Source organism: Lotus japonicus, chromosome 3 (genome assembly GCF_012489685.1).
Source record: "Lotus japonicus ecotype B-129 chromosome 3, LjGifu_v1.2".
Taxonomy (NCBI): domain Eukaryota; kingdom Viridiplantae; phylum Streptophyta; class Magnoliopsida; order Fabales; family Fabaceae; genus Lotus; species Lotus japonicus.
The window spans coordinates 25,237,654-25,263,562 of record NC_080043.1 but is presented as its reverse complement, the minus strand read 5'-3'; the positions used below and the strand labels follow the sequence as shown (position 1 = coordinate 25,263,562).

The 25,909-nt window shown below is 37.7% G+C and overlaps 3 protein-coding genes across 3 annotated transcripts; all 3 read left to right on the top strand.

The window, feature by feature from the left end:
- The first annotated feature begins 4,006 nt into the window (after window positions 1-4,006).
- On the top strand, window positions 4,007-4,874 carry LOC130747945 (NDR1/HIN1-like protein 12). The gene has a single exon (XM_057601003.1). It carries the CDS (start codon window positions 4,057-4,059, stop codon window positions 4,738-4,740), a length of 684 nt encoding a protein of 227 aa, XP_057456986.1. The 5' UTR covers window positions 4,007-4,056; the 3' UTR covers window positions 4,741-4,874.
- A 9,732-nt stretch (window positions 4,875-14,606) lies between these two features.
- Window positions 14,607-16,573, top strand: LOC130743826 (uncharacterized). Its single transcript, XM_057596050.1, has 7 exons — window positions 14,607-15,023; window positions 15,109-15,432; window positions 15,508-15,735; window positions 15,845-15,871; window positions 16,091-16,099; window positions 16,229-16,319; window positions 16,422-16,573. The coding sequence occupies exons 1-7, from the start codon at window positions 14,607-14,609 to the stop codon at window positions 16,571-16,573; spliced, it is 1,248 nt and encodes a 415-aa protein (XP_057452033.1).
- A 4,500-nt stretch (window positions 16,574-21,073) lies between these two features.
- Window positions 21,074-24,735, top strand: LOC130748058 (3-deoxy-manno-octulosonate cytidylyltransferase, mitochondrial-like). Its single transcript, XM_057601144.1, has 8 exons — window positions 21,074-21,485; window positions 22,173-22,218; window positions 22,452-22,538; window positions 22,628-22,752; window positions 23,048-23,187; window positions 23,273-23,324; window positions 23,443-23,553; window positions 24,353-24,735. Exons 1-8 carry the CDS (start codon window positions 21,234-21,236, stop codon window positions 24,443-24,445), a joined length of 906 nt encoding a protein of 301 aa, XP_057457127.1. The 5' UTR covers window positions 21,074-21,233; the 3' UTR covers window positions 24,446-24,735.
- The last annotated feature ends 1,174 nt before the right edge of the window (window positions 24,736-25,909 follow it).

Sequence of the window (25,909 nt, the reverse complement as noted above, 5' to 3'; positions counted from 1 at the left end):
ACTATTAACTATTTTTCTTAGTGCTAATAAATTAGGTAATTTGACGTATAAATTTGAAGGGAGCAATATCTCTATTTTTTATGATCACTCACATGTATGTCTAGTGTCAATGTGATCGGGGGAAGCCAATAAAACCTACCCAGGAGAGGGGTAGCGAGGAGGGAAGGGGAGCAGTAGAAGTCCGGGGAGAGGAGGTGGAGTCTGGGAGGGACGTTCCTTCTGTTGGGTGCCGGAGGGTCCCCAGGGGGGTTCCTGCAAGGTGCTCCGAAGCTTAAGTTAGACTCGGGGATTTTGTTCTAAGTCTTTCTAAAAGAGTATAGGAGATAGAATAGAAAAGTTACCTTGGCCCCTTGAGGTGAGGGGCCTTTTATACTGGGAGTTCCGTGACGTGGACATAATCTCAGAGGTCTATGAGAGGCTAGGAATTGGGGCAGATCCCTACCCTTGGATCTGTCTACAACCCATGACAACTCCAGCCATCCAACGGTCTGAAGATCCTAGGTGCCACTGACAAGATCTCGAGCCTTGGTCCAATGTCTCCTTTCCAGCGGCCAAGTGTCAGAGATGTGACAGCTGAGCTGAAACGCACCTTCTTCTGGGAGGTGTTGATAGACAAGGGGAGAGTAGGTATTCGGGCTGGACTGGGGCCGTTTCATTGGTTGATCGGGAGGTCATACCTCGGGCCAATTGTGGCACTCTTCTATTGCGTTACTCGGATAGGCCTTGTAGTAACCCGGCTCCGCCCGTGGGTTGGTCCGTTCAGTTGGTTGACCGCCCTATGGGGTCTAAACGTCCTCGCCTTGGTCTGGTACGCTGACCGCCCGATGGGGTTCAAATGCTATCGTCTTGGTCGGGCACTCTTGTGGCCGTCCCATGGGGTTTAGGCAAACTTGTATCGGTCGGGCACTCTTATGACCATCCTCTTGGAGGTCAATCGTGCTTACTTGGGTCTGGTACCTTGATGACCGCCCTATAGGGGATTAGGTGTACTTGTCTTGTCGAGTGGAAGGGTTGGTCGGTCTTGTCGCCCTTCGGGTGATCGTGCTAGAGTGGGAGCTAGGGGGTCGGGTATTTTCCCGATCCCCAGAACACAATGTGTCATATACGGTGGAAGACCAAGATACCAACTAACTGGCTAGCTAGTGTAGTATTACTTTTATTGGAAGATTGCAATAATGATGTCGAAAATACAATGCTAATGCCAACAAGTTTGTTTTCACTCCAAATTAATTGAGTTTTCTATATTTTACCAAAACAAATCAAGCTTAATTAGCAGAGCATCACATTAGAGGAAAGCAAAGCCTTCATTGTGATCAGTGATGAATTTCAAAGAAACTAAAGATCATTCGTGATCAAGTTGACGACCAGAGACCACAATATGATCAAAATTCAAAATACATCTACATAGGAAATCAACAAGTCATGCTTTAGGAGAACATAATTTGGGTACAAAAATTCCAAAAGGCCTACATGTCTTCCGTGAAAGATAAGGCAAATTTGGAACTAAGCGGTTGTTTCCCCAAACTTATCCATCACCCACTTCCAACCACCTTAAAGTATTAATAATCTAAGCTAGGAACTATGATATATATGGTTGTCAAGGTCCCACTAGTTCGTTTTACTGTCTAATCACATTTTGTTGGGGAAGATATTAGAAACTATTAGAGGATCCCCTGCATCCACTAATATTTAATTTAGTAATTAACACAGTTTGTGTTTCACTCTTTCTTTCATGATCATGTGTTTGATAAAGGCCCCCCTTTAATAATCACTATAATAGTAGCTAGCTAGCGTCCATGGAACATTATCAATGCACTTGTCTAATTTGTATGTGCATGCATGTCTTCCAATGAGTGTCCTTCCAATAACAGGGGTAACATCGTTGTGGACTTGAATGTGACTAGAAATTTCATTAATTGAACACTCATTGGTTTCATTCCAATATGTGCAAGCATAATGGAAAGCCGAAGTTAAAGGAGAAAAAGGAATGGTAGAGGAAATCAGATCAGATTCCCATGCATCTCATTTACTAGTACATTTTTTGCCAATCAGATCATGATCCATTCAGGTGAAATGAATTTGATTATTGTTTGAAAGGAGAGTGACAGAATGTGGAAGTGATTAGAAATTAAACTAACTTGTCAATGAAGCACTAGTGTGAATGAAAAAGTTACATATTGGATAGAAGAAGTAAGGGTTGAGCAATATATTAGTGAAAAAAATAGCCTCCAAGAAGGATGATAACTCCGATGCTAGCCCCCTTATGTATGCGCCTACATATACCTATAGCATGTTTGGATTTTTTTTCGCTTGGTGTCAATTATGACTCAAATTTCTTCTTAGAAAAAATTCTGACTTTAGAACAAGTGCCGAAGATTCCTAAACATACAATTTGTCTCCGTGGGAATGGATAATTAAGGTCTACAATAGGGAGAACAGATGTTGGTTGTACACATACTTCTCAATCATATATGTTTTTATAATAAGATCAATGAGTCTTATTTGTGGAGTAAAAATAGAAAGAAAAAGAAATTGAATGTGTACATATAGTTATCGGCGGTCATTCAATCGATATACTATTTAGTGGAGGTTTTAACTGCCTCTGATACTCACAATGGTTAAAAATCGCCGTTAAGTGATATGTCAATTAAATGACCGTAAAAACAATATATACACAATATTTTTGAGAAAAACAAATACAGTGAATAGTCCTGCCACATTTTCCCTGGATCCAATGTTTGCCTTAGAAATTCTGTGGGGAGAGTGTTGGCTAGCTCATGGCTCTTCTTCCCGGGTGAAGAAGTTCTTCCCGGGTGAAGAAGTTTTTTTTCCCTTTCAAATAATGTTTTAAGTCTTGCCCTTTCGAAGGGAACATGCTACCAACACTAGTCACTCATATTAAGGAATTTTGTTTATCTTAGAGATCTAGCCCTTCATTCAAGGTGCACGTACGTCATATATTATTACTAATGGTGAGGGACTATCTAAACGGAGTTTGTAGGTACACAACTCTTCGAAGAATTTCAATTTTTTTTTGTTAATTAAAGTATCACAATTATTGATTAAGTTATCTTATTGATTTTATAATAAAAGTAGACTAACGTTATTAAAGATTATGAAGTTTACTTTACCCTTTTGATTGTAAGAATATCAGTCTTTGATTTTCTTTTTGTAAAACCATATATATCTAAATATGATGAGGCTTCAATTAATTGTATATTAAGCCCAAATGGCAAATCCTATGCGCATGTATCCACACTATTCATATATATCATCCTATGTTTGTGCTATATATGCTCTGTAACCTCTGTTTGATTTATAACAAATATCATTTCGTTAATTTGATTTGACATTTAACCTTGAATTAAAGTTTTATATATAGTTTCACTCTAGCTGCATGAATTCACTTTCCAGATTGAAATAATTATTTCTTAACAAATTGACATAAGTTTGTTCGTGGAAGTAGGCGCATAATAATTCAGCCCTTTTTTGAAATTGTCATGTAAAGTAAAACCTCTGTTTCTTGGTAAAACCTCTGCTTCTTCATTAGTTTCCAAAATCACTCAGCAATCAGCATCCTATCTCTTTCATTTTCTATTTTCACACTGTCAACTGAAAACTTACCATCCATTCTTACACTATACTTGCAAGTTTTTGATAGAGGGACCACTACCATATAACCTTCCTAGAACCTTCACAGTAAGTTCACAGCAACACCTCTTCAAATTATCTGTACATATATATACTTAATATATACTGAAAAATGTAAAATAAGTATACAAAACAAAAACATAAACATGATATGAAATTAAAGTATTTTGCTAATTGTGTAAATTACTTCCCGTATACTACAAGCTTAATTAGACACATATGTGAACACCAGCAAATTAAAGTGATCACAGTTGCAAAATTGATTAACTAATTATAATAAACACTTCCCCATTAATTAGTTAATTAATTAATTAATTCCTCCCTGTGTTTTCTTTGCCTATATATAACGCACACTTTATTCAACAAACATTGGTGAAGAATCCATTACAACCAAAAGCAACACACATGGGGAACACGAAGGAATGCGACCACCACAAGGGCCAGCGCGGCGAGCTCCACCGCCGCGTCTTCGCCGCCATCCTCGGCTTCATAGTCCTTGTCCTCCTCGTGATCTTCCTGATCTGGATCATCCTCCGCCCCACCAAACCCCGCTTCATCCTCCAAGACGCCACCGTCTTTGCCTTCAACCTCTCCTCCACCGGCGCCACCACCCCTTCCCTCACCACCCCCACCCCCAACACACTCACCCTCACCATGCAAGCCACCCTCACCGCCATCAACCCAAACTCCCGCATCGGCATTTACTACCAGAACCTCCACACCTACGCCTCCTACAAGGGCCAGCAAATTTCCCTCGCCGCGGAGCTCCCACCTACCTACCAAGGCCACCGTGACGTCACCGTCTGGTCGCCGTACCTCTACGGGTACGCCGTGCCGGTGTCGCCGTTCATGCTGGATGTTCTGAGACAGGACCAGAGCGCAGGGGCGGTGCTGGTCAACGTGAAGGTCATCGGGAGGGTGAAGTGGAAGGTGGGGACTTGGGTTTCTGGGAGGTACCACATCTATGTGAACTGTCCTGCTTATATCAGGCTCGCCGGTGAGCGAGACAATGACGGTGGCGTTGGAATCTCCGGCGCCGGCGCGGCGGTGAAGTATCAGTTTTTTCAGAGCTGCGTTGTTGATGTTTAGTAGTAGTAAGATGTAATAATGTGTAAGCAAAGTAAATTTAATTTTCTTTGCTTTTGATTGCTTTAGCTCTAATTAAAATTAGTTACAACTAATTAAAACTACCATTTTCATAAATATATGATATCTTTTAATTATTGAGTATGGTTTCAATTCATTTGATTTTTCTTTTCATATGATATTCAGTTTTTCACTTATTTTATTTACTTATCCCTGAGGTTGTGCTTTGAAAGTGGGTTAAAAGTGATTAACCACTTACAAAAGCACATTTTTTTTTCAAAATACCTAATTTGTTCCATTAATAAAAATGACTTTCAATATTAAAACAATTTAATAGAAACACACACTTAGACTTAGTGTTAAGTGTTTGGTGAAAATGAGTTGTGAATCAAAATTTATTCTTTTCAATTTGGAATTTTTTGGGAAGTATGAGTGGATAAAGTATGCTTCACCTTTTTATCTGATTGAAAAGGTTTGCATGGGAATTTTTGTTTTTCTTTTATTTAGACAGATTTGTCATTTTTTATTCAGTGCAATCATTCTGAATCAAATATTTAAATTTAATTGTATTTTTTTAGGGATCATACATATGATATTTTAATAACATTATCACTATTTTGTATTTTGAAATGAGATCATCTGTTAGAATTTAGGAGTACAGGAATTACTCAATCTCCCCAATTGATGTCTTAAAACTTGAAACGCGGTTCTCATTTCAAGGAATAGAGAATGCTTACAATCATGATAATATTTTGGCGTGTTCACTGAATTTTTTTTGGTACAAGTGTTCACTGAATTTAGTTTTAGTATATTATTTTGCACATTACTATCATTTAAAAATTTATGGCTTGTTTCCCCTGTTCTGCTCTATCATTATTCTTTCAAAAAAAAAATTAAAAGTAAGGAAAATTAAAAATGTGCAAAGAGTAATTTTTTTTACTTGCATGCATGCTCCGCTGTAGACTGCAATGCACAATATAAAACACATATTGTGAATAATTATTATTTTAACTGTTAGATGGAGCTTTCGTTTGACGTCATGTCATAATGGGTATAAGGGATATCATAGAACAGAGGTCAAATTGTTGAAATATTTTTTATGGGTGTGATTCGTTGGGATATAATTAAATGAATGCCATTTTGAGTAATAAGATAAAATATTCATAGTATGGTTTCTTGTACATGAAGCTTTAGAAAAAAAAGTAAGTATCTGCAGATTCTAAAAGGAAAGATATGGATGAACTTGTCCCACCAACCTCCACTTACCTTATGATATGGTGTGTATTTACATGTGGGAAAGGTAACGTTAGGTCATCATATGGTGCGCAGTTAGAGATTTGGAGGTTGAAACTCCCAATTTTTGTCCATTTTTCATTTGGTGCGCACTCCCTAGCTAATAGAGGTAAGCACACTTTATCTGAGGTTGAGACTTGAGTCCTGATACTATTTTATGAAGAAAATAGGCATAAAGTCATATTTTATTTCGGACACTGCCATAAAAGTGATTTTTTGAATGTCATTTCTGCTTGAGTCATTAATCATGTATTCATTCTGGTCTGATGTTTTGGAAGAGGTTAGCTCTATTGTTACTCATCTCTTGGACTGCGGGCCGACCCGCTGAACCCGCAGTCCGTGTGGGCTGTGGCCCGGTGATTGCTTACCCGTTTAAAAGCAGGCCTCGCGGTCTGGCCCTCTCAACCCGCGAGTTCAGGCGGGTTAAACCGCGGATTTGCGGGCTGGGCCGCATTACCAAAAAAAAATTTAAGTCTTAAAGTACTGGCCCAGCATAAAAAAAAAGTTAAAGACTCCAAAAGTCCAACCCAGTCCTCCCTCGGGTCCCACTAAAAAATAAGTCATTCCTCTCTCTAAAATCTGAATTCACTCTTAATTTGGAAAAAAAAATCCATTTATTTTTTAATTTAGTCATCTATAAGGTTTTTAATGAAAAAAATAATTTTTAATTTAGTTTTAAATTGCATTCTTATTTATTTTGTAATTTAACTTGTGGCCCGCGGGCCAGCCCGCTTATCCGCGGGGCGGGGGCGGACCAACGTAATAGAGACCCGTTTAAATGCGGGCCTACGCGGTGCGGGTCTAATCACATACCCAGCTCTAGCTGTAAGGTTACTCTTTGTACTAATTACTTAGAAAGTGCACAGGCGGTGTAGTTTTCTTCAATGCTCTCTCTATCATCACGATTTGTTGTCATTGCTTGCTTCGGATAAGAGTGTAACTTAATTTTACCTACATGTCATTTTATTAATTATTTCAGCACTACACAAAAAGTAACATTTTATTTGATGATTCAATATCATGTTAAATTAAATACTTAACTATGTGAGAAAAACAACTAACTTAGATTTGAGGTTTGTTCTCTACTTTAAATTGATTATCTTGATCATATTTGTAATTAATACAAGACTTTTAACACTTATATCACGGTTAGAGTTGCGTTAAATTTTCATTACTTAACATTTTTGGAATGACCAATATATAAAAAGTCTTCTATAAATAGATTTAGGATAGACATAAGTGTTTTAAAACTCGGCTCGGACCGACCGGTTGGACCGGGGCTCGGTCACCTGACCGGTCCGAGCCTCTCAGCGGATCGGAAATGCAAGGGACTCGGTGAGAACCGCACGGCTCGGCCGGTTTAATGATTGAACCGGTGACTCGATCGGTTTTCGGTTGGACCGCTGAGTCACAATGTTTATTCTCCAGCGTTAGACGACATTGTTTTCGTCTTCTCCGCTTGCTGCAAATTCGTCTTCTCCACCGTGCACCGTTGCTCGCGTCTCTCTTGCTGCAATATAGAGAGGAGAAGGTAGAAGAAAAGGAGCCCAAAAGAAGAAAGAGAAGGATAAGGAGAAGGAAGTTGGAAAGAAGAATGCACCAAAGCACTATCAGAAAACACAACAGAACCGTAAAACACCATTGACCATTAGAAGCAGCAAACATAAAAACTCTGATAAGGCAAAGACGGAAGCTTCTTTGTTGGAGAATATAAGTATTAGAATTAGGGTTTTAGGTTGTAACTTGTCAGGTGGAACTAATGGGCCTAGCCCAATAATATTTTTTATACTTAATTAGACAAATTTTGACAACTCAAAAAAAAGATAACATAACTAATATTATCGCAGAGAAAAAAAAAGTGACTAGCGGTAATTTTATTGTGAGTGACATATGGGATTCGACCTATTGTCCTTCAAAAGTATTATTAAAAATCAAACCATTGAACAACAAAGACATAATGAAATATATTTCACTAAATTTAAATATATACCGAGTCAAGCAATCCGCCTAGTGACCCACTGGTCCGATCAGTGACTCATTGACTCACTACCTCAACCGAGACGATCACCGAGCCGAGTTTTAAAACACTGCTCTTATACCATCACATTATAGAATTTTTGAATTTGTTTTGTGAATACCACATTAGAAGTTAAACACTTTTAACATTGCCTGTATGCAGTTAGGTAGTGCGAGCAAAGAAGTGGCAACTTAGGGTTATAACTTTTTTTTGTATACTGCTTGAAGTTTCATAGATCAGGCCCAAGAACGCTAAAAAAAAAACCAATCTCTTATTTTTTGTGCGTGAGCGTGTGATCAGATGAAGATAGTAGGAGATGTCAAGGAATCTTGGTGAGTGCAATTTCTCTTTTCAATGTACAAAAAAAAAAGATTAAGATCTTTCTTTTATTAATCTTTTCTTTTTTGTGCTTGAGTGTGTGATCAGATTAAGATCTCTTTCTTTTATTATGAATAACTTACTTATGAAAATAAGTTCACATGGGTTACAAATTATTTACATAAATTTCCTATAACACTCACATAAAAGCAATAAGATAAACACAAATAAACTATTTATATACTTATTTACATTACGAGTTGTGAGCGAGAGTAATTTTGCTGAAAATAATTGGCTCAATTGGACTTTTGATACCTGACTTGCACCATTTGCACGAGATTGTCCTCAACTTGGTTCAGAATTGCTTTCACTGAGAACAAGCCAGCAACATCCCCAGTCCATATCAACTTGTCCTCTTCGCTACTTGGTATGACCTTCTTGATCATGGCCAAGAAAGCTTCATGGATGCCTACTTCCCAATCGAAGAATCTGCGTCTGAAAGCGATATTCCATGACCAGGAACCATTTCTGCAAACCCCATTATCACTCACCATTGAGTTCTTAGTTGTGGAGAGAGCAAAAATTCTTGGGAATAGGGTGTGAAGAGGTTCTAATCCAACCCAAGTATTGAACCAAAATCGAATGTTGTTCCCCCTTCCTAGGTCACAAAAAACATATTTCTCTAAAATCTTTGCTATCACTGTATTTTCCAAAGCCACCTTAACTATATCCTGCAAGTAAGGGGAAAGAGCACGGGAATTTCCCAATTGGGAAAACAATAGCAGAAGCCTCTCATGAAGGTATGAAAAACACTAGAAGGGGGGGTTGAATAGGGTTTTGAAGTTTAAACGCTTTTTTTCAAAGATTTTGACAATCTTTTTTATGAAAGTGAAATTACGGTTCTCGCACAGGACAGATGTCGAACGCGATGCTGGGACAACCGGTTCGACAACTGACTAACAGTAACAAAACCAGAAAAATAATAAAGTAGAACACAGAAGATTGGTAACCCAGTTCGGTGAAACTTCACCTACGTCTGGAGGGTTTGCATGCACCCAAAGAAAGGAAATCCACTATCTCAAGATTCAGGAATTACAGACACTCATGAACAACTCAGTTCATAGTTCACTTCCTAATCTACCCAGTGTATTTCTACTTAGAATCTCAACCTAAGTATGAGAGCCCCTCTCACTTTCTCTCAATCACTGCCACAGTGATTGGTGAACAACAATAACACAGAGTTTGTTTGACACTCAAACACAACACAGAACTGAAACTTGCTTTATAGAATCAGGGAGCAAGAACAGTTCACAAAATAACAAGAACAAAACACAACTTACAATCCTAAAACACTTGATCTTCAATCTTAGCTCTGGTTCCTCACGTTTTAGGTCTTTGTTCTATTTATACTTCAGCAGAGGCGGCACTAGGGTTTCTTGGGCTGAAGAACAACTCTGATCCAACTCATATCAGCACAGAATCTTCCAAGATATGATATGAGTGATTAACAACTTAAGAATAGAAACAAATCTCCAATCACTGATTTGTTCCAACAATAAACAACCCGCGTATATCTCCCTTTAATAAGTTACTTGAATCTCAAGTAATAACAAATCACATCCTCCAAACCAATAACAAAAGGGACCCACATTGCACGCCAGCAGGGGCGGATGTCCTGGCCTTCACCAAGGCAGATGTCACAACATCGGCTAGGACATCAGGTTGTTTTTAACAAAATTGATGACAACAAAGGAACAACAGAAAGAATATAAGGTGCTAAAGATGAAGGATAGAGAAAAGCACACAATGATTTTATTCTGGTTCACTTGATGAATCACTCAAGCTAGTCCAGTCCACCCGTTAAGGTGATTTCTTCCTTCTTAGAATGAAGCCAATCCACTATTCAAAGATTGTTACAACTGCACTAGCACACCTTGCTCAGTGACTAACAACCTATGAACTAGCAACACTAAGACAACTTTGTCTTAGTCTTCTCAATAATACTGACATCACTGGTCTCTCAAGGAAATACAAACAAGGTTTGTAAAAGGTTTGGTTTACAAAGAAATGCTTCTGAAATAAGTAAAGGTAAACACAATGAGAACAATGAAGAAAATATTACTAACGTATTTTTCTTGAAGGTTTTCACTTGTATTGCTCAATAGTTTCTTAGCCAACTTCTTCTGTCTTCAGCCTTTAAATATTTCAAGGTTTAGGGTTTGTATCCGTTGAAAGAATCCATCAGTTGGAGGGCAATTCTGGATTTTCTAGAACCTGTTGTGGCTGAACGTCGTAGGTAAGGCGGTAAGAATAGTACACTTGCTTTTGTACGAATGACAATGACATTGCCTTAGCCTAGTTGACTCTTGATCTTTGGCGAAGCTTCATGTTGGGACTTGTGAAGCTGTGTGATCAGAGTCAGAAGGAAGCTTGGATCCTCTGACCTTCAGAACTTCTGCTTCTGGACCGTTCACCTGAACTTCTGGTCTTCAGAACATGAAGTACTTTTGGTCTTGTGAGCCACCTTACTCTTGAACTTCAGAGTCTTCAAGTCTTCAACTTCTGGACCGTTCCTCAGAACATCTGGTCTTCAGAGCTTCAGCGCTTGAGTCTTTCAGAGTCCACATCAGAGCTTTAATCTTCAGAGTATCTGAAGCGTTTTCTACCGTTCAGAAGAACATAGTGATTGCAGAAGCGTTACATTGGTTACTCTTGGGTCTTCAACTTCTTATATATATATAGTCTTTGAATCAGAGTCATAGTCTGTTTGTCACAGCTTAAAAGACAAACGTTAGAGTACTATAATTGTTCATACATAATAATAAACTTGTTATCATCAAAACATAAAGTTGTACCACCTTACCAAATCTTGGTCTTACAATCTCCCCATTTTTGATGAAGACAAAACCAAGTATTTTGATGAACAATTCTTAACAATATACTGAATATACTCAGAGTTTAAGGTATCATATATAAACTTATCCTGACGTATACAGTTTATATAGCTCCTTCTGAATCCAAGTAATGAGCTTGATTCTGAGCTAAGCTCCCCCTGAATCTATGACTTAATAAAAACGTTAGAATAGTCTAGATTCTGAGCTAAAATAGGTAAAATGATCAGAGTAATGTATCAATCAGAGTCAGGCATTTTAATGATTTAACATAACATATAACGTTAGTGTATCAGAGCAATTAAAGGAATCAGAGCATATGGTCACTTTAGAGGAAGTGAAATGTATTCCTTGCTAGTTCCTCATGAAAGATCTAAAGTCATAACGATTGATCACTTGAAAAATTCTCCAAAAGGAAAAAAAATAACACATCAAAAACTGGGTGTACTCCCCCTTTTTGTCATAAGCAAAAAGGACATAGAGTGTGAAAAACTTAGCATTGAAGTACGATGTACTCCCCCTTGAAAAATGACTAAGTTTAAAAGATTAGAAAATAGGTAACATAAGAGACGAAGGAAAAATCCTAAGAGACTAAGGTTTTGGATCTGGGAGTCTTGACATAATGAGGTCTATTATCTGTTTTGAAAGCAATTTGCTCTTCAATATGCCTTTGAAAATTATTGAGTGTCGTGGCAAGCGTTGAAGGGTCAAGTTAAGCAGAAGCAGACGGAGCAGCTTGAACTGATGAAGAGTCAGGAGCAGAAGTAGCAACTAATGCAGAGCTTACAACCATGGCAGAGGTTGAAATTAGATCAGAAGCATATTTAGAAGTAGAAGCAGAAACAAGAGCTTGAGCCTTTAAGGCAGCAGCTTCAGCTTCCAACTTGGCGGCTCTTTCCAGAGCTTCCAAGCGATCAGCTTCCTTCCTAGCGGCCTCTAACTTGGCAGCCTCAATCCTGGCACCAGCAACTCTTGCCATTTCTTCAGCTTTAGCAACCAGTTTCTCAAGTTCAGCTTCCTGAGCTTCAGCTTTTGCTTTCTTTGATAAGGCTTATTCAGAATGATCTTCTCTATTTCTTGTATTCTAGATTGTTTCCCTCAGATTTGTGAAGAGTTTGGATTCCAGAAGAACTTGTCTTCTTTCAGTTTGAACTTCTTTCCTTACTCTCGCAGCTTCAACCCGATCAAAACGTTCTTGATCTGCGAATTCATGCATGTCCTCAATGTAGCCTTGCATCCAGCTGCAGAATCTGTCCCATTGTGCATCAACCAGGTTGGGTTGCTCACTTGATTCAGTGAGAGCGTAGAGATTCTTTAGCCTCGTTGTTGCCCTATCATTGAAGATGTTAATGCATTCCAGAAGGTTGATAGGCTCTGGATATGTATAGGGTATGATTAGGAGATGTGGTTGAGGAGAGGATTGAGTAGCAGCAGCTTGGTTAGAGCTGGTTGCCTCTCGAGCAGAAGTTTCTGCTTCATAAGTTGGGGGATGAATCTAAGTCATCTGATCAGAAGTGGTCTGATCTGGAATGGGTTGTGAATCAGGGTTGGATAACACAAAGTCTTTTGAAATAACTGGAGAATAGTTAGACAGTGAGACTTGTGAGGAATCAGGTGAGGAAAAGGAGGGAAACACAACATTCAAAGGAGTAGGGTTGAAAAGAGAAGAGGATGATGGAATTGGATCGAAAATTTCATCTGGGGGTCCAGAAGTTCTCTCATTCAGAACTTTTTGAAATTCTCTTTCTGTGGAGGATGTGTTCATAGGAGAAGATGGTAGTTATGGGTTATTTGGAAAGGGAAGTTGAATAATTTGAGGAGTTAGGGCAGAGGTTGATTGGCGGATTCGATCTAGAAGATTTGGTTTGGTAGGTGGAGGAGTGTTTTGTTCTAGAATGGTAGTGATCAGTGTTTTAAGACTCGGCTCGGACCGGTCGGTCCGACCGGGACTCGGTGACCTGACCGGTCCGAGCCACACTTCAGATCGGTTATGCAATCCGCTCGGATGGAACCGCTTCGAATCGGCCGGTTCGATCATAAACTCGGTGACTCGGCCGATTTTTTGTCAGACCAGCGAGTCACCATTTTTTTTTGCCAGACGTCTAAAACGACGTCGTTTGGTTTTTTAATTGGAAAAAAAATCAGAACTCAGAAAACACAGGAACGAAGTAAGGAACGATAGAAATTAGAAAGGGATTTTCGAACCCTAGTTTCACTCACCAAATTAGAAAGGGATTCCCACCGTCGCCGTCGCTGCTTCCCACCGCTCGCCACCGAGCACCGCCGCTGGAAGCCTAGCCACTCGCCTGTTTGTTGTTGCTTAAGGTTCTTGATCTTCTTTCTTTCTTTTTATTTTTGAATTCAATTCATTCATTTAGTTGAGACCTTGTTGTAATGGTGTTGCTTAAGGTTCTGGTTCTTCTTTCTTTCTTTTTATTTTTCAATTCAATTCATTGATTATTGGCCTGATTATTGATACCTTGTTGTTGCTTAAGGTTCTTCTTTCTTTCTTTTTATTTTTCAATTCAATTCAGTGAGACCTTGCTGGAAGAACTTTATTGGATTATAATTCAAAATTTTGGTCTTCTCTCTTCTGTGCTATAATTGTAATCTCATTTGTTAGTGTTATTTGGTCTCATTCTGTGACCTTATATGGATTGTAATCAATTTGGAAGCCATAATCTGAATTTAAATTTTGCTTTTCAATGTAGATGTCTGATGCTAATACTGAAACACCTGTGGCTGAGGTACAAACTCAACTCCCTCAGAGATACGTTAGGCAGAAAACAGACCCAACTTGGGGGCATTGTACACAACATCTGGAAAATGGAAAGACGGTTTTGGTGTGTCTCTATTGTCCTAAGGTTATCAGAGTAGGTGGAATTAACCGGCTGAAGAGTCACCTGGCTGGAGATCCCGGACAAATTATTAGATGCAAGAACGTGCCTGCTGAAGTTCAACATCTAATGGGAGAAAACATTGATGGAGTTCGAAAGAAAAGAAAAGTTGATGAAGGTAGTCGAAGTACTAGTACTAGCCCTATTGAAGAAAGCTCAACTCCTCAAGAAGTGTCTAACTCTAATGCTAATCTATCGAGGGTTGGAATTTCCAATACAAAGGGGAAGAATGTTGGTGGCTTAACTGATTTTTTCATGCCTAGAACAACTCCAGGATCTCAACCCACCATAAAAATTGTGTTGCAAAGTAAAGAAGTGCTTGAAAAGTATGACATTTCCATTGTTAAGTGGATGATTGATGCTTCTGTGCCATTTAATGCAGTCAACTCAGGATATTATCAACCTATGATTGATGCTATTTGTAGTATGGGTTCAGGGTAAAAAGGTCCAAATATGCAAAGAGTTTGTGGCTTTTTGTTGAATAACTTGGTTGATGATGTGAAGAAGCTTGTTGAGTCTTATCATGCTATTTGGAAGCATACTGGTTGCACAATCATGGCAGATGGGTGGACTGATCGTTGTAGGAGAACTCTCATCAATTTTCTAGTCTATTGTCCTAAAGGAACAATTTTTCTGAAATCTGTTGATGCTTCTCAACATTCAAAAACTGCAGAATTGTTGTATAAGCTTTTCAGAGATGTGGTTTTATTTGTTGGGGCTGAAAATGTCGTTCACATAGTAACAGACAATGCTGCAAATTATGTTGCTGCTGGAAAGTTATTAGAAGCTGAGTTTCCTAAATTATATTGGTCTCCTTGTGCTGCACACTGTGTTAATTTGATGTTGCAGGATATTGGGAAGTTTGAAGATGTAAGTGAGAGCGTGTCACAAGCTTCAAGCTTCAAAAATTACCAAATACATCTACAACCATTGCTTTGCTTTGTATTTGATGAAGGAACATACTGGTGGAAGAGAAATCCTTCGTCCCGCTCCAACACGCTTTGCTACTAATTTCATTGCATTGCAAAGTATTTTGGCTCAAAAGGATGCACTAAGAGCCATGGTTACATCTAAGGAATGGACAAGCTCAACTTATGCTAAAGATGTCAAAGCAAAAAGATTTGTGGACCAAGTCTTAGATTCTGGATTTTGGGATAAATGTGTTGGAATTGTGAAACTTACTGAGCCTCTTATTCGCTTCTTACGTCTTCTTGATAGTGAAGATAAGCCTTCTATGGGTTCTCTTTATCAAGCTTTTTTTCAAACTAGAGATGATATGGTGAAAAGGTTCAAGAGAAATAAGAAGAAAGTGGAGCCTTACTTGAACGTTATAGATAAGCGTTGAGATTCTCAGCTTCGTAGGAATCTTCATGCAGCTGGTTATTGGTTAAATCCAGCTTGTCAGTTTAATCTTCCAGAATTTGTAAAGCATGAGAACACAAAAAATGGCCTCTTTGATGTGTTTGAAAGGTATGCTTATGGAGATCATGAGTTGGAACGTAAGTTGTCAAGTGAGATGAGAATATACAAAGATGCTGAGTTAGATTTTGTAAGACCACTTGCTGTGCGTGAAAGAAATACCGTAAGAGCAGGTAAAATTAGTTATTGATAATTGATTACTTTCATTGTCTTTGATCTTTGTTTAGATTCTATACTTTTAACTCATTTTTTTATTACATTTGATATTTTAGATCAATGGTGGGAATCTTTTGGATGTGGTACACCGGATTTGAAAAAGTTAGCTATTTGTATTTTAAGTCAAACATGTAGTGCTTCCGGTTGTGAGCGAAATTGGTGTGTATTTGAGCACATTCATTCAAAGAAAAGAAATAGGTTGGAACATCAAAAGCTTAATGATTTTGTCTTTGTTCGTTACAACTTGAGGCTACAACAAAGGTATGATTAAGTTATTTCTTAATTGATTATTTGTTTTATAGGACGTAAAAGTATGTTCTTGAATTTTTTGATATTGATATATGAGCAAATTAATAAACTTAGGGGCCGATTGAAACATCAAAATTATGACCCCCATCAACTTTGAAACAATTGATGACCATTCTGATTGGGTGTTGGAGGAGTCACCACCATTCTTGACTATTGAGGAGGTGGAAGCATTACGCAAAGATCTTTCCAATATGAACATCCAACCAAATTTTGATGATATTGGTATGTATATTTGTTATGATATGAATGTATGACTAATTGATTTATATTTTGTTTCACTTTATGTTAATTTTTGCATGATATCTAAATTGATCCTTTTTATAGATCAATTAAATTTGGATGATAATATTGATGATGTTGCACAATATACCACCATGGAGAATGAAAATGCTCAAGTCGGAGAAGATCCTACTTTGTTTGATGAAGATGTGCATCAGTTGGATGAGTTGGATGCAACTTTGCCTCCTTGGACTTGAAGAGACTTAACAATTTGATATTATTGTTGTTATGTTTATCACTTGTTAGCCTATGGACCTATAGTTGTTTAAGTTTAAATATGTTTGACACTTTTTTATGTGCTTTTGTTGTGATTAAAGCGTAGAACCTATGTTTTGTAATGATATTTGCGACTTATTTTGTGACATTTGGTTGTAGTAAAACTTATCTTGTTGGTTGTTTAATTAGGTATTGTGTGGTGGTAATGATTTTAAATTTGGAGTATGAAGTTATTAATTAATGTTGGTAGGTATTATTCTTTTTTAGAATATTTTAATATAGACAGAGTCAAGCAGTCCGCCCATTGACCCACTGGTCCGACCAGTGACTCAGTGACTTAGTACCTCGATTGAGTCGACCACCGAGCCGAGTCTTAAAACACTGGTGGTGATTGCAATTGCAGATGTGGAAATGGCAGAGGTTGAGGCGAGAGGAGTTGTGAGAGATTGGTGGAGCAGGAAAATGAGGAAGTGTTTGGGATGAAGAGGAGGAAGGAATGACATTAACAGGAATGATAGAAGCAGAAGAAACAACAACTTGAGACTTACTTGTCTCCTTGGCAGAGGATATTGTGATCCTTGGAACTCTGCTCTGAGTAGGTTGAGGCTTAGTAGCCTTTGTTTCAGTCTTGATCTTTTTGGCATTCTTCTTCTTGGATTTCTTCTCGGTGTCAGAGTGTGACTCCTGAGGCCTCTTCCTGGAAGGTCTGGACATGTCTGGAGGACATGCTGGAAGTGAGTTGAAGAAATCTTCAAATTCCAAGTCAACTCCTTGTTCCCTCAGAAGATTGACATACTCTTGAAGAGCATCTGGGGAGTCCAGCTTTGTCCACAGATGATAGTCATCAATGACAATCCTCTTCTGGATGATCTCCTCCTGAGGCTTGTTAGAGGGAGGAGCAGCAATCTCTGTCACTATTTTCATCTTCTTCAGGTTCTTCACGTTGAAGGCCTCTCCAGAAGTTGCTATCAGATCCTCTGTGCAGCCCGCAACAATCAGATCTTCTACCAGCTTGCTCTCCACAAAGATGTCGGAGAGAATTTTCCCAAAGAAAATGTAGTAAATAGAAGTCTTCTTCTCACCGGCTGTGGTTCTGGACTTCTTGATACACTCCTTGAGGTAAGAGAAAATGAAGAAGGGTAGGCACAACTTCTTTTTCTTCTTGATGAGATAGATCATCAACTTCTGAGTAGCATTGATGTAGTCAGAAGAGCTGGACATCGTCCTTGGATTGATTCAGGAGAGGGTGATCTTGTGCCAAACTCTCAGAGCCGGATGAAGATCACTGGACTTGTACTCTGTCTTCTTTGGCTCCCAGTTGACAAAGAGTTCCTTGTTTACTATGGGCTTCATCTCACGAATTTCATTGCTCACATTCTGGAACCGCTTCCCCTCGCCAAACTCCATTCCCAGAAGAAGAGAAATTGACTTCTCTGAGATGACTATCTTTCTTTCCAGAACATGTGAGACAACATGGTAGTTGTCGTACTCAGCGTGTTTCCAGAATTCCTTGACCAGCTTAGTGTAGATTGGCCTAGTTAGCCTTTCAAAGTAGCTATTCCAACCTTGTGCTTCCATTTCCGGTCGGATGTCGATGCCGTTGTCAGCCAGATTCTCAAAGTCTACCCGGAGTTCTTTGAGAACAGTGAGTTCTTCAACTCTGAATGTGCAGTGAACGGCGGCAGTCCTCTGAGTAATTGGAACGACCTCCTCTTGGTCTTCCAAGTGAATCTCCTCTTGTTGTTGAGGTTGTTCTTCATTTCTGGGTTGAGAAGTCTCCCTTGGAGCAGATTGCCCGGTGGGAAGTCCAACAACCATTGTTGGAAACCTTGAAGTTCCTTCAGTGGCAGCCTTTTCTGCCCTTTCCGTAGCCATGTACTCAGCCAAGTGCTCAAGTGCAGCTTGTTCTTGTGGATCGGAGGAGTTGAATTGAGACTTGATGAAGGTTGAAGGTTTTGGGTAGAGAGGGATGAAGATAAGAGAGAGAACAGAGAGAATGCTAAAACACTTAGAGATTTTAAAATATGTGTGAGTGAGTGAAGTGATAGGAACGTGTGTGAGAACGTGGGTAAATAGTGGTTTTGAAAGATAACCGTCGAGTAGTTGAAAAACCAAAGACAAAAGTAAAAATCAACGGCCATAAATTAATGTGGCGATAATAAGCAATAAACACTAATAAGTAGATGTGATCATTACAACAAAAATTTTCGAGAGGCACAAGGAACAAGGCATCAGAATAAATCTGATACGCGTTTAATGTCTTATCACAGAAGGAATACCAATGGGTACCCATCTTCTGATTAAGTAACATTCTGAGCTAGACAACATCTGATGAAAGGAGAAGCATCATAGTTAGAAGTTCTGAATAAGTCTTCACGCTGGACAAAAGTCCATGTTCATATTCTTCATAATAAACTTAAATCTATCCTCTGCTAAGGGCTTCGTGAAGATATCTGTCAATTGATGGTCAGTATCCACAAACTTCAGAAGAAGTATGCCCTTTTGAACATAATCTCTAATAAAGTGATACTTTACCTCGATATGCTTGGCCCTTGAGTGTAAGATATGATTCTTACTTAGAGAGTCCTTCTGAACATACTCAGCGCTTGAGTCTTTCAGAGTCCACATCAGAGCTTTAATCTTCAGTATCTGAAGTGTTTGCTACTGTTCATAAGAGCGTAGTGATTGTAGAAGCGTTACATTGGTTACTCTTGGGTCTTCAATTCTGATATATATATATAGTCTTTGAATCAGAGTCAGAGCCTGTTTGTTACAACTTAAAAGACAAACGTTATAGTACCATAATTGTTCATACATAATAATAAACTTGTTATCATCAAAACATAGAGTTGTACCACCTGACCTAATCTTGGTCTTACATCTCATTGAAGCCATATTTAGAAGTAAGGCATGCCTTTCATTCCCGAACCTCTAATGCCACTTTAGAAGTAAGGCCTTATTCCTCCAGCTTTGGAATCCCAACCCAAGACCACCTAATCCTGAATTTTTGCAGACATTTTCCCAAGCTCCTCAGAATCTAAGCATGGCGAAGCTTGTTAGCGGAGATGAGTCCAACCGTTCTTGTCGAGGTAGTTAGCATTGCGAAGCTCATTGAAGGAGGAGGAGTGGTTAGGAGGAGTGGTTGTTGAGGGACGAGATACTAAAAGTGAAAATTTAGTAAACATTATTTAATTAAAAACTTTGTATTTCAATGGAAATGTCATTTTATAATGCCACATCATCATTTTCATTTGTTTATGGACGAAAATGAGAGAGACATAAAAATATAATAATCAAGATTTTTAGTGCGATTTAAAATATCAAAATGGTATTGATGGATTTTTAATAAAATAATACTCCCTCCGGTCCTATTTATAAGCATGAAAGAGAAGGAAATTTTTGGTCCTTATTATAAGAACCAAATGAAATTTTGTGCTTTATTAATTATTTTTTTCCAACAATACCCTTATTAATTCTATCTACTAAAATATCTCTCTTTAATTATTCTCTTTCTTCCACTATCAAACATTAATAACTACTTCTCGTAATATGTATTTTTTTAAGAGAAGTTCAATTGATAATAACAATTGTTAATGCTATTACCAATAGTGTGATTGCCAAGAAGTATTCTTAGTCTTTTGCATCAGATATTGAGAATTTGGAAAGGTTATAATTATGAAAGAGATCAATGAAAAAGAATAAAGCTATTAATGATAGAAAGAGGTATAACAAAGGGTGATTTTGGAAGTTTAGTTTAATTTAGGATAAATTTAATGCATTTTAACTAGTTTAACTACATTTCTTAAACTATGTGATTTTTTTTTGCTGCTTATAAATAGGACCGGAGGGAGTAATAAAAATGAAAATAAATACTATAAGCTATAAACTACAACAAGTTGTAACCAAAAACAAAAACTACAACAAGTAACTTATTAAAATAATTATAAACTACTAAAGACTTTAAATGAGCTTTTAATTTGAAATATATTAAAAAGTATCTTAAGTTTTTAAAATAATTGGTTATGACATCGCCCTAATGGGATCTTAAGTGAAGCTTTAGAGATTGTTACTCTTAATATAGTCAATTAAGTTTGAAGTTACTTGAAAACCTTACCAAACAGAATCTAAAAGTTTTTAGCTAGCTTTTCAACTTTCAACTAATTTAGCTTGATCATTTTTTTTTCCAACTTTTAAATAAAATAAGATAATATAAGATTTAATTTAATGAGATTAATTTATATGTAATGGCAGTGTAAAAAGTTATAAACAACCATTAAATTACATTTTCATTTTCTATGTTAAATATTATTAAATTTAAAATTATTATGAGCTAACAAAATGAAGTGATGTAATTGAAGAATTGCGCAAAACTTATTTACCCTTCTACTTCAAATTTTAGGTGTATATTTTGTCTTAAAAAAATTATTTAAATAAGATAATATTTGATGGGAAAAGGTACTTGTTAATTTTTTTTAAAACGAAAAGTACTTCGCGGCAGAGGAGAAGGGTCGCGTATCTGGGCGTCGGAGGAGTCAGAGGCGGCGGCGAGTGAGTAGCAGTATCACAGACCTACGCAGCGGAGCGCATTTTTCTTTTACCACCGTCACTTCCACGTCTTCCTCTTCTTCTCTCCGCCGTGCCATGGCAAATTGCTCCTCACCTTCATCATCATCATCATCTTCTTCGTTTGATTCTGCTAACAACGGGAAGACATGGATCATCAATGGCATTATGGCCGGAGTAGCAATCGCAGCAGCTGCTGGTGCTCACTCTTATCTGACCCGTTTCAACAAATTCCGGAGCCGGGTCGTCGGCATCATACCTGCCCGGTTCGCTTCGTCTCGGTTCCAGGGAAAGCCCTTGATTCAAATCCTTGGCAAGCCCATGATCCAGGTTAGACCCATTTGTTTTCTTAGTTGAAATGGTGTATTTTTGTGAATTCTATTGGATGATTTTTAGTTTAGTATTCATATTAGATTCTGGGTAATGAATAGAAGGGGTAATTACGACGTTTAGGAAAACAACTTAATTAAGGGCGCTTATTAGGGTGATAAGAGCTTCTTATTCATAAGCTATTTTAAAAAGTTTGTTGAAACAAAATTGAAAATAAGCTATAATTTTTTTTGGGTTAATCCTCTAATTGGTCCCTGTGGTTGTGTGGCCGTCTGAAATTAGTCCCTCCCGTAAAATCTAAGTCCTCGTGTTTGAAAAAGTGTGTGTAGCAGGTCCTCGCCGGAGGGACTAATTTCCACACACTTTCCAAACACGAGGACTTAGATTTTACGGGAGGGACTAATTTCAGACGGCCACACAACCACAGGGACCAATTAGAGGATTAACCCATTTTTTTTCATAAGTTATCATGAGTAGCTTATGAAAATAAGCTCAAAACAGCTTATGTAAGCCATGTACATAAACTGTTTGCATAATCTATCCCAAACACAGATATAAGCCCTTATGCTATCAGATAAGCTCAAATAGCTATTTCAAGACCCTTTTATTTTATTTTCTTGTAATTTGTTGTTGTCTCTAATGGTCAGATTATGATGTATCTCACCTACTTTGGGCTGAATGTGACAGAGAACATGGGAAAGGGCAAAGCTGGCAGCTACATTGGATCATGTTGGTAGGTTTGTCCACATGATCTTCCTCAAGTTTCCCGCGAATAGCTTTCTTGGCATTCTAATCGAAAACATCATGATTTTGTTTTGATTGAGGCATGTTGAGATTGAGAATGAGATACATTCCATATACTTGTTATCTAGTGCATCATATTCAAAAACAAAATATGCAGTTTCACAATTTGGTGCATTTGACTTGCTTCTCTGATGTCTGCTTGGTAATTTTGTCTGGTTCTAGTTGTGGCAACTGATGATGAAAAGATTGCTGAGTGCTGTCGACAATTTGGGGCTGATGTCGTAATGACAGCAGAATCTTGCCGAAATGGTATGCATATTAGGTGCAAATTTTAGCCATTCAATGCCTTGTGTCTTCTCCCCCACGCAATGTTTCATACTCATTATTTTTCTTATTAGGTGCCGAGCGTTGCAATGAAGCCGTGCAGAAGCTTGGGAAAAAATATGATATTGTTGTGAACATTCAAGGTGATGAACCACTTATTGAACCTGAAATAATAGATGGTATTGTCAAAGCTTTGCAGGTAAGGTTTTTATTTTGAAAAATAAATAAAGTCTTTTCATCCCACCAAAATTGTGAATCTATTAGCTCAAAATTAATAACTATTATGTCATATGTATGTGCACTTCAATTTTGAACAAACTAGTGAAACAATTTCTGTTGTTCCAATTCACTTGTTTAAAATAGCATCAGGTATCTTGATAAGCTTCACATTTAAACCTTTTAACTTTATGGCCAAAATGAAAAATTACTATGTATATCTCAATTTTGGTTTTTTATTCCTTTGGTCATACTTTTATCTGTCATGTTCCTTACAGGCAGCTCCAGATGCAGTTTTCAGCACTGCAGTCACATCTTTAAAGCCTGTAGATGCAAATGATCCAAATAGAGTGAAATGTGTGGTCGATAATCGTGATTATGCGATCTATTTTTCACGAGGATTAATCCCATTCAACAAGTAATGTTTTCCATCTTAATTGTTCCTCCATTCATTACTTGTGAAAAAATTCTGTGATGATTAAAACCCTGCATACATACTACAGGTCTGGGAAGGTCAATCCACATTTCCCTTATTTGCTTCATCTTGGGATTCAGGTACTAATATTAAATTGTTTTAATGGCCACGATAACAATCAATGTTCATAGTTTATTTGTCTGATACCATTATTTGATTCACTATGAGCTAATAGTTTTCTGTCTAATCATCTGCTAGAGCTATGATGCAAAGTTTCTGAAGATATACTCAGATCTTCAACCTACCCCATTGCAACTCGAGGAGGACTTGGAGCAGCTTAAGGTCCTTGAGAACGGCTATAAGATGAAGGTAAGTTTCTTCATACAAGTCCTTATAAATTTATCTATAGATTTGCAAGCTCTTTTACTTGATTATTTTAAATTGACCTTACGTAATCCCCCCTAATCGTAATAATCAATTATCATTCAAATCCCAAGTATAAAATCTGGTTACCATCTTATCTTCAGGTTCTCTGATATTGAAAAAATGCTTTGTAGCTTGTAGCCACCATGATAATAGAATAAATTGTCTGACTATTTAACTGAATACACAGTAACAGCTCAAGTGGATATTAAGATGTTCTATTATTACTGTCATGTTTTTCTGTTCTCACTCAAGTAGAATAGTGTTTAAAGCTTCCAAAAACATGGCTGAGGTGTACTTGGAATTGTTCCACTCAACAATAATTGAGCTACATGTTTCCTTCAATAGGAATTTGCATAAAAATGTGGGAAAAGCATCCTGCAGTTCCATTTAACTTCTTTATTATTAATGCCTTCGGATAAAAAATTGACTTCTAAATTGTTGCTGCTATTAATTAATGTAGTATGATAGATAACTGAGGTTTTAATCACCTGATGCGGTTCATGTTCTGGTGTGAGAGCGTATAACCACATTATATGAGGAGTAAACCACTTTAGTGAAAGACACTATATATTTTACCAAAAACCTGAAGACTATGTTTGTATGGGTCTTTTTTACTTATATATACTATTTAACTTTCTCCTTTCTATTCAATGTCGGACTTGTTTTTATTTTTTTTCTTATTCACATTTGAAAAATTCTCAACATTTCATATCAATATTCTACACCATACCTTGTGTTGTAGGTAATAAAAGTTGACCACGATGCCCATGGTGTTGACACTCCTGAAGATGTTGAAAAGATAGAATCTCTAATGCGCGAGAGGAACTTGTCTTGAACTCTTTGTTAGAGCAATGGAAGCAGCTGCGTATTGAGTATTAACCATTAACACGAGACATCACAGATAGAGATGGTTTATATTCATTTTTTTCTCTTTTTAAATTACTCTTCTTGTTGCTTTCAACACAGGGGTCAATTTAGGGAAGGGTCATGTTATGTAATAACTTCCATCTGTCACAAAACATCTACTACATGTTTGGGTTCGGTTCTGTCCACGGCTCACCATGATCCAATGAGAATCGTTGAATGGTCCCGATTTATTAGGTTAAAGATTCTAATTTACTAAAATACCCTTTGCCTAAATGTTCGATAATTTTAGTCCCTCAAACCGTGGAAAAGAATTTGGGACCATTTCGCGACTGTAAATGTTTTCGAGTTTTGTTCCTCTCGAGCAGCTCTACGAAGTATTAAATTTTTATCAGAATTTTTCCGATGTTATTAGACTTAATACTATTAAACTTTATACTATATAATATACTAAACGATTGTAAGTGATTTTACTCTTTTGACCGAAAACGTCTCATTGAGGTGCAGATTTATTAATTCAATTCAAGGCCAAAGGCTCTAACAGAGGAACTAGCCCTTTACAAAACAAGTATTACAAGAATCAAACATAAAAGCAAGATTGTAACTGGAAGGAAGCGGATCATAAACGCTCAAACTACAAGGCAACGATAAGCCATTCTTAGCAAAAGAACCCGTCGCCAAATTCGCTTCACAAAGGTGCTGTTGTGCAAGTTTGAATCCAGGATGTGTAGTGCTTAAATCATCAAAGATAGGACGTGTAGTGTTTAAATCATCGAAGACAAATTATGAGCAAATTCTCCGAAACTATGATCTGAATAATTAAAAATATATATGATTGATGTGGTCACGAGCTGCACTTAGACCAAGTGCAATGGGTGAGTTGAGTTGAGTGTTGAGTGTTGAGTGTTGAGAGAGTAGTGTAGTGGTGTGTTGAGATTGAGGAGAGAGGAGAGAGGTGTTGAGTAAACTCAACATGTTGAGAGCCCTGCGGAGGTGCCACGTGGTGGCCAACCATTGGCCGCGTTAGGCGCGTGTGGTACACGGCCCGACAGGGCGCGTTGATGACAGGAGGGGGCAGAGAGAGAAATCTGAGTGGGTGGATAGGCAGACACGTGGCGATTCCTGATTGGCTTGCTGGATTTTTATCTTCTTAATCTTTTGAACTCAATTATTTCATTGGAAAAAAAATTCCGGAAATTTTTTTTTAACCAAAATTCATGATTTTTCCCCTCTATAAATAAAGACTTGGTTTGTTAGATTTGGACACAGAAAAAAATCCAAGTTTTTCACCATCTTATTATCTTTCTCACCATCTTATTATCTTTCTATTAGCCTTTGTTTTGAAATGGATCACAACAATTACCATTTCAACACCCAGAATTCTTCTAACTACCCATTTAGCAACTAAAATCCCAACAATTTTCAAAATCTAAAT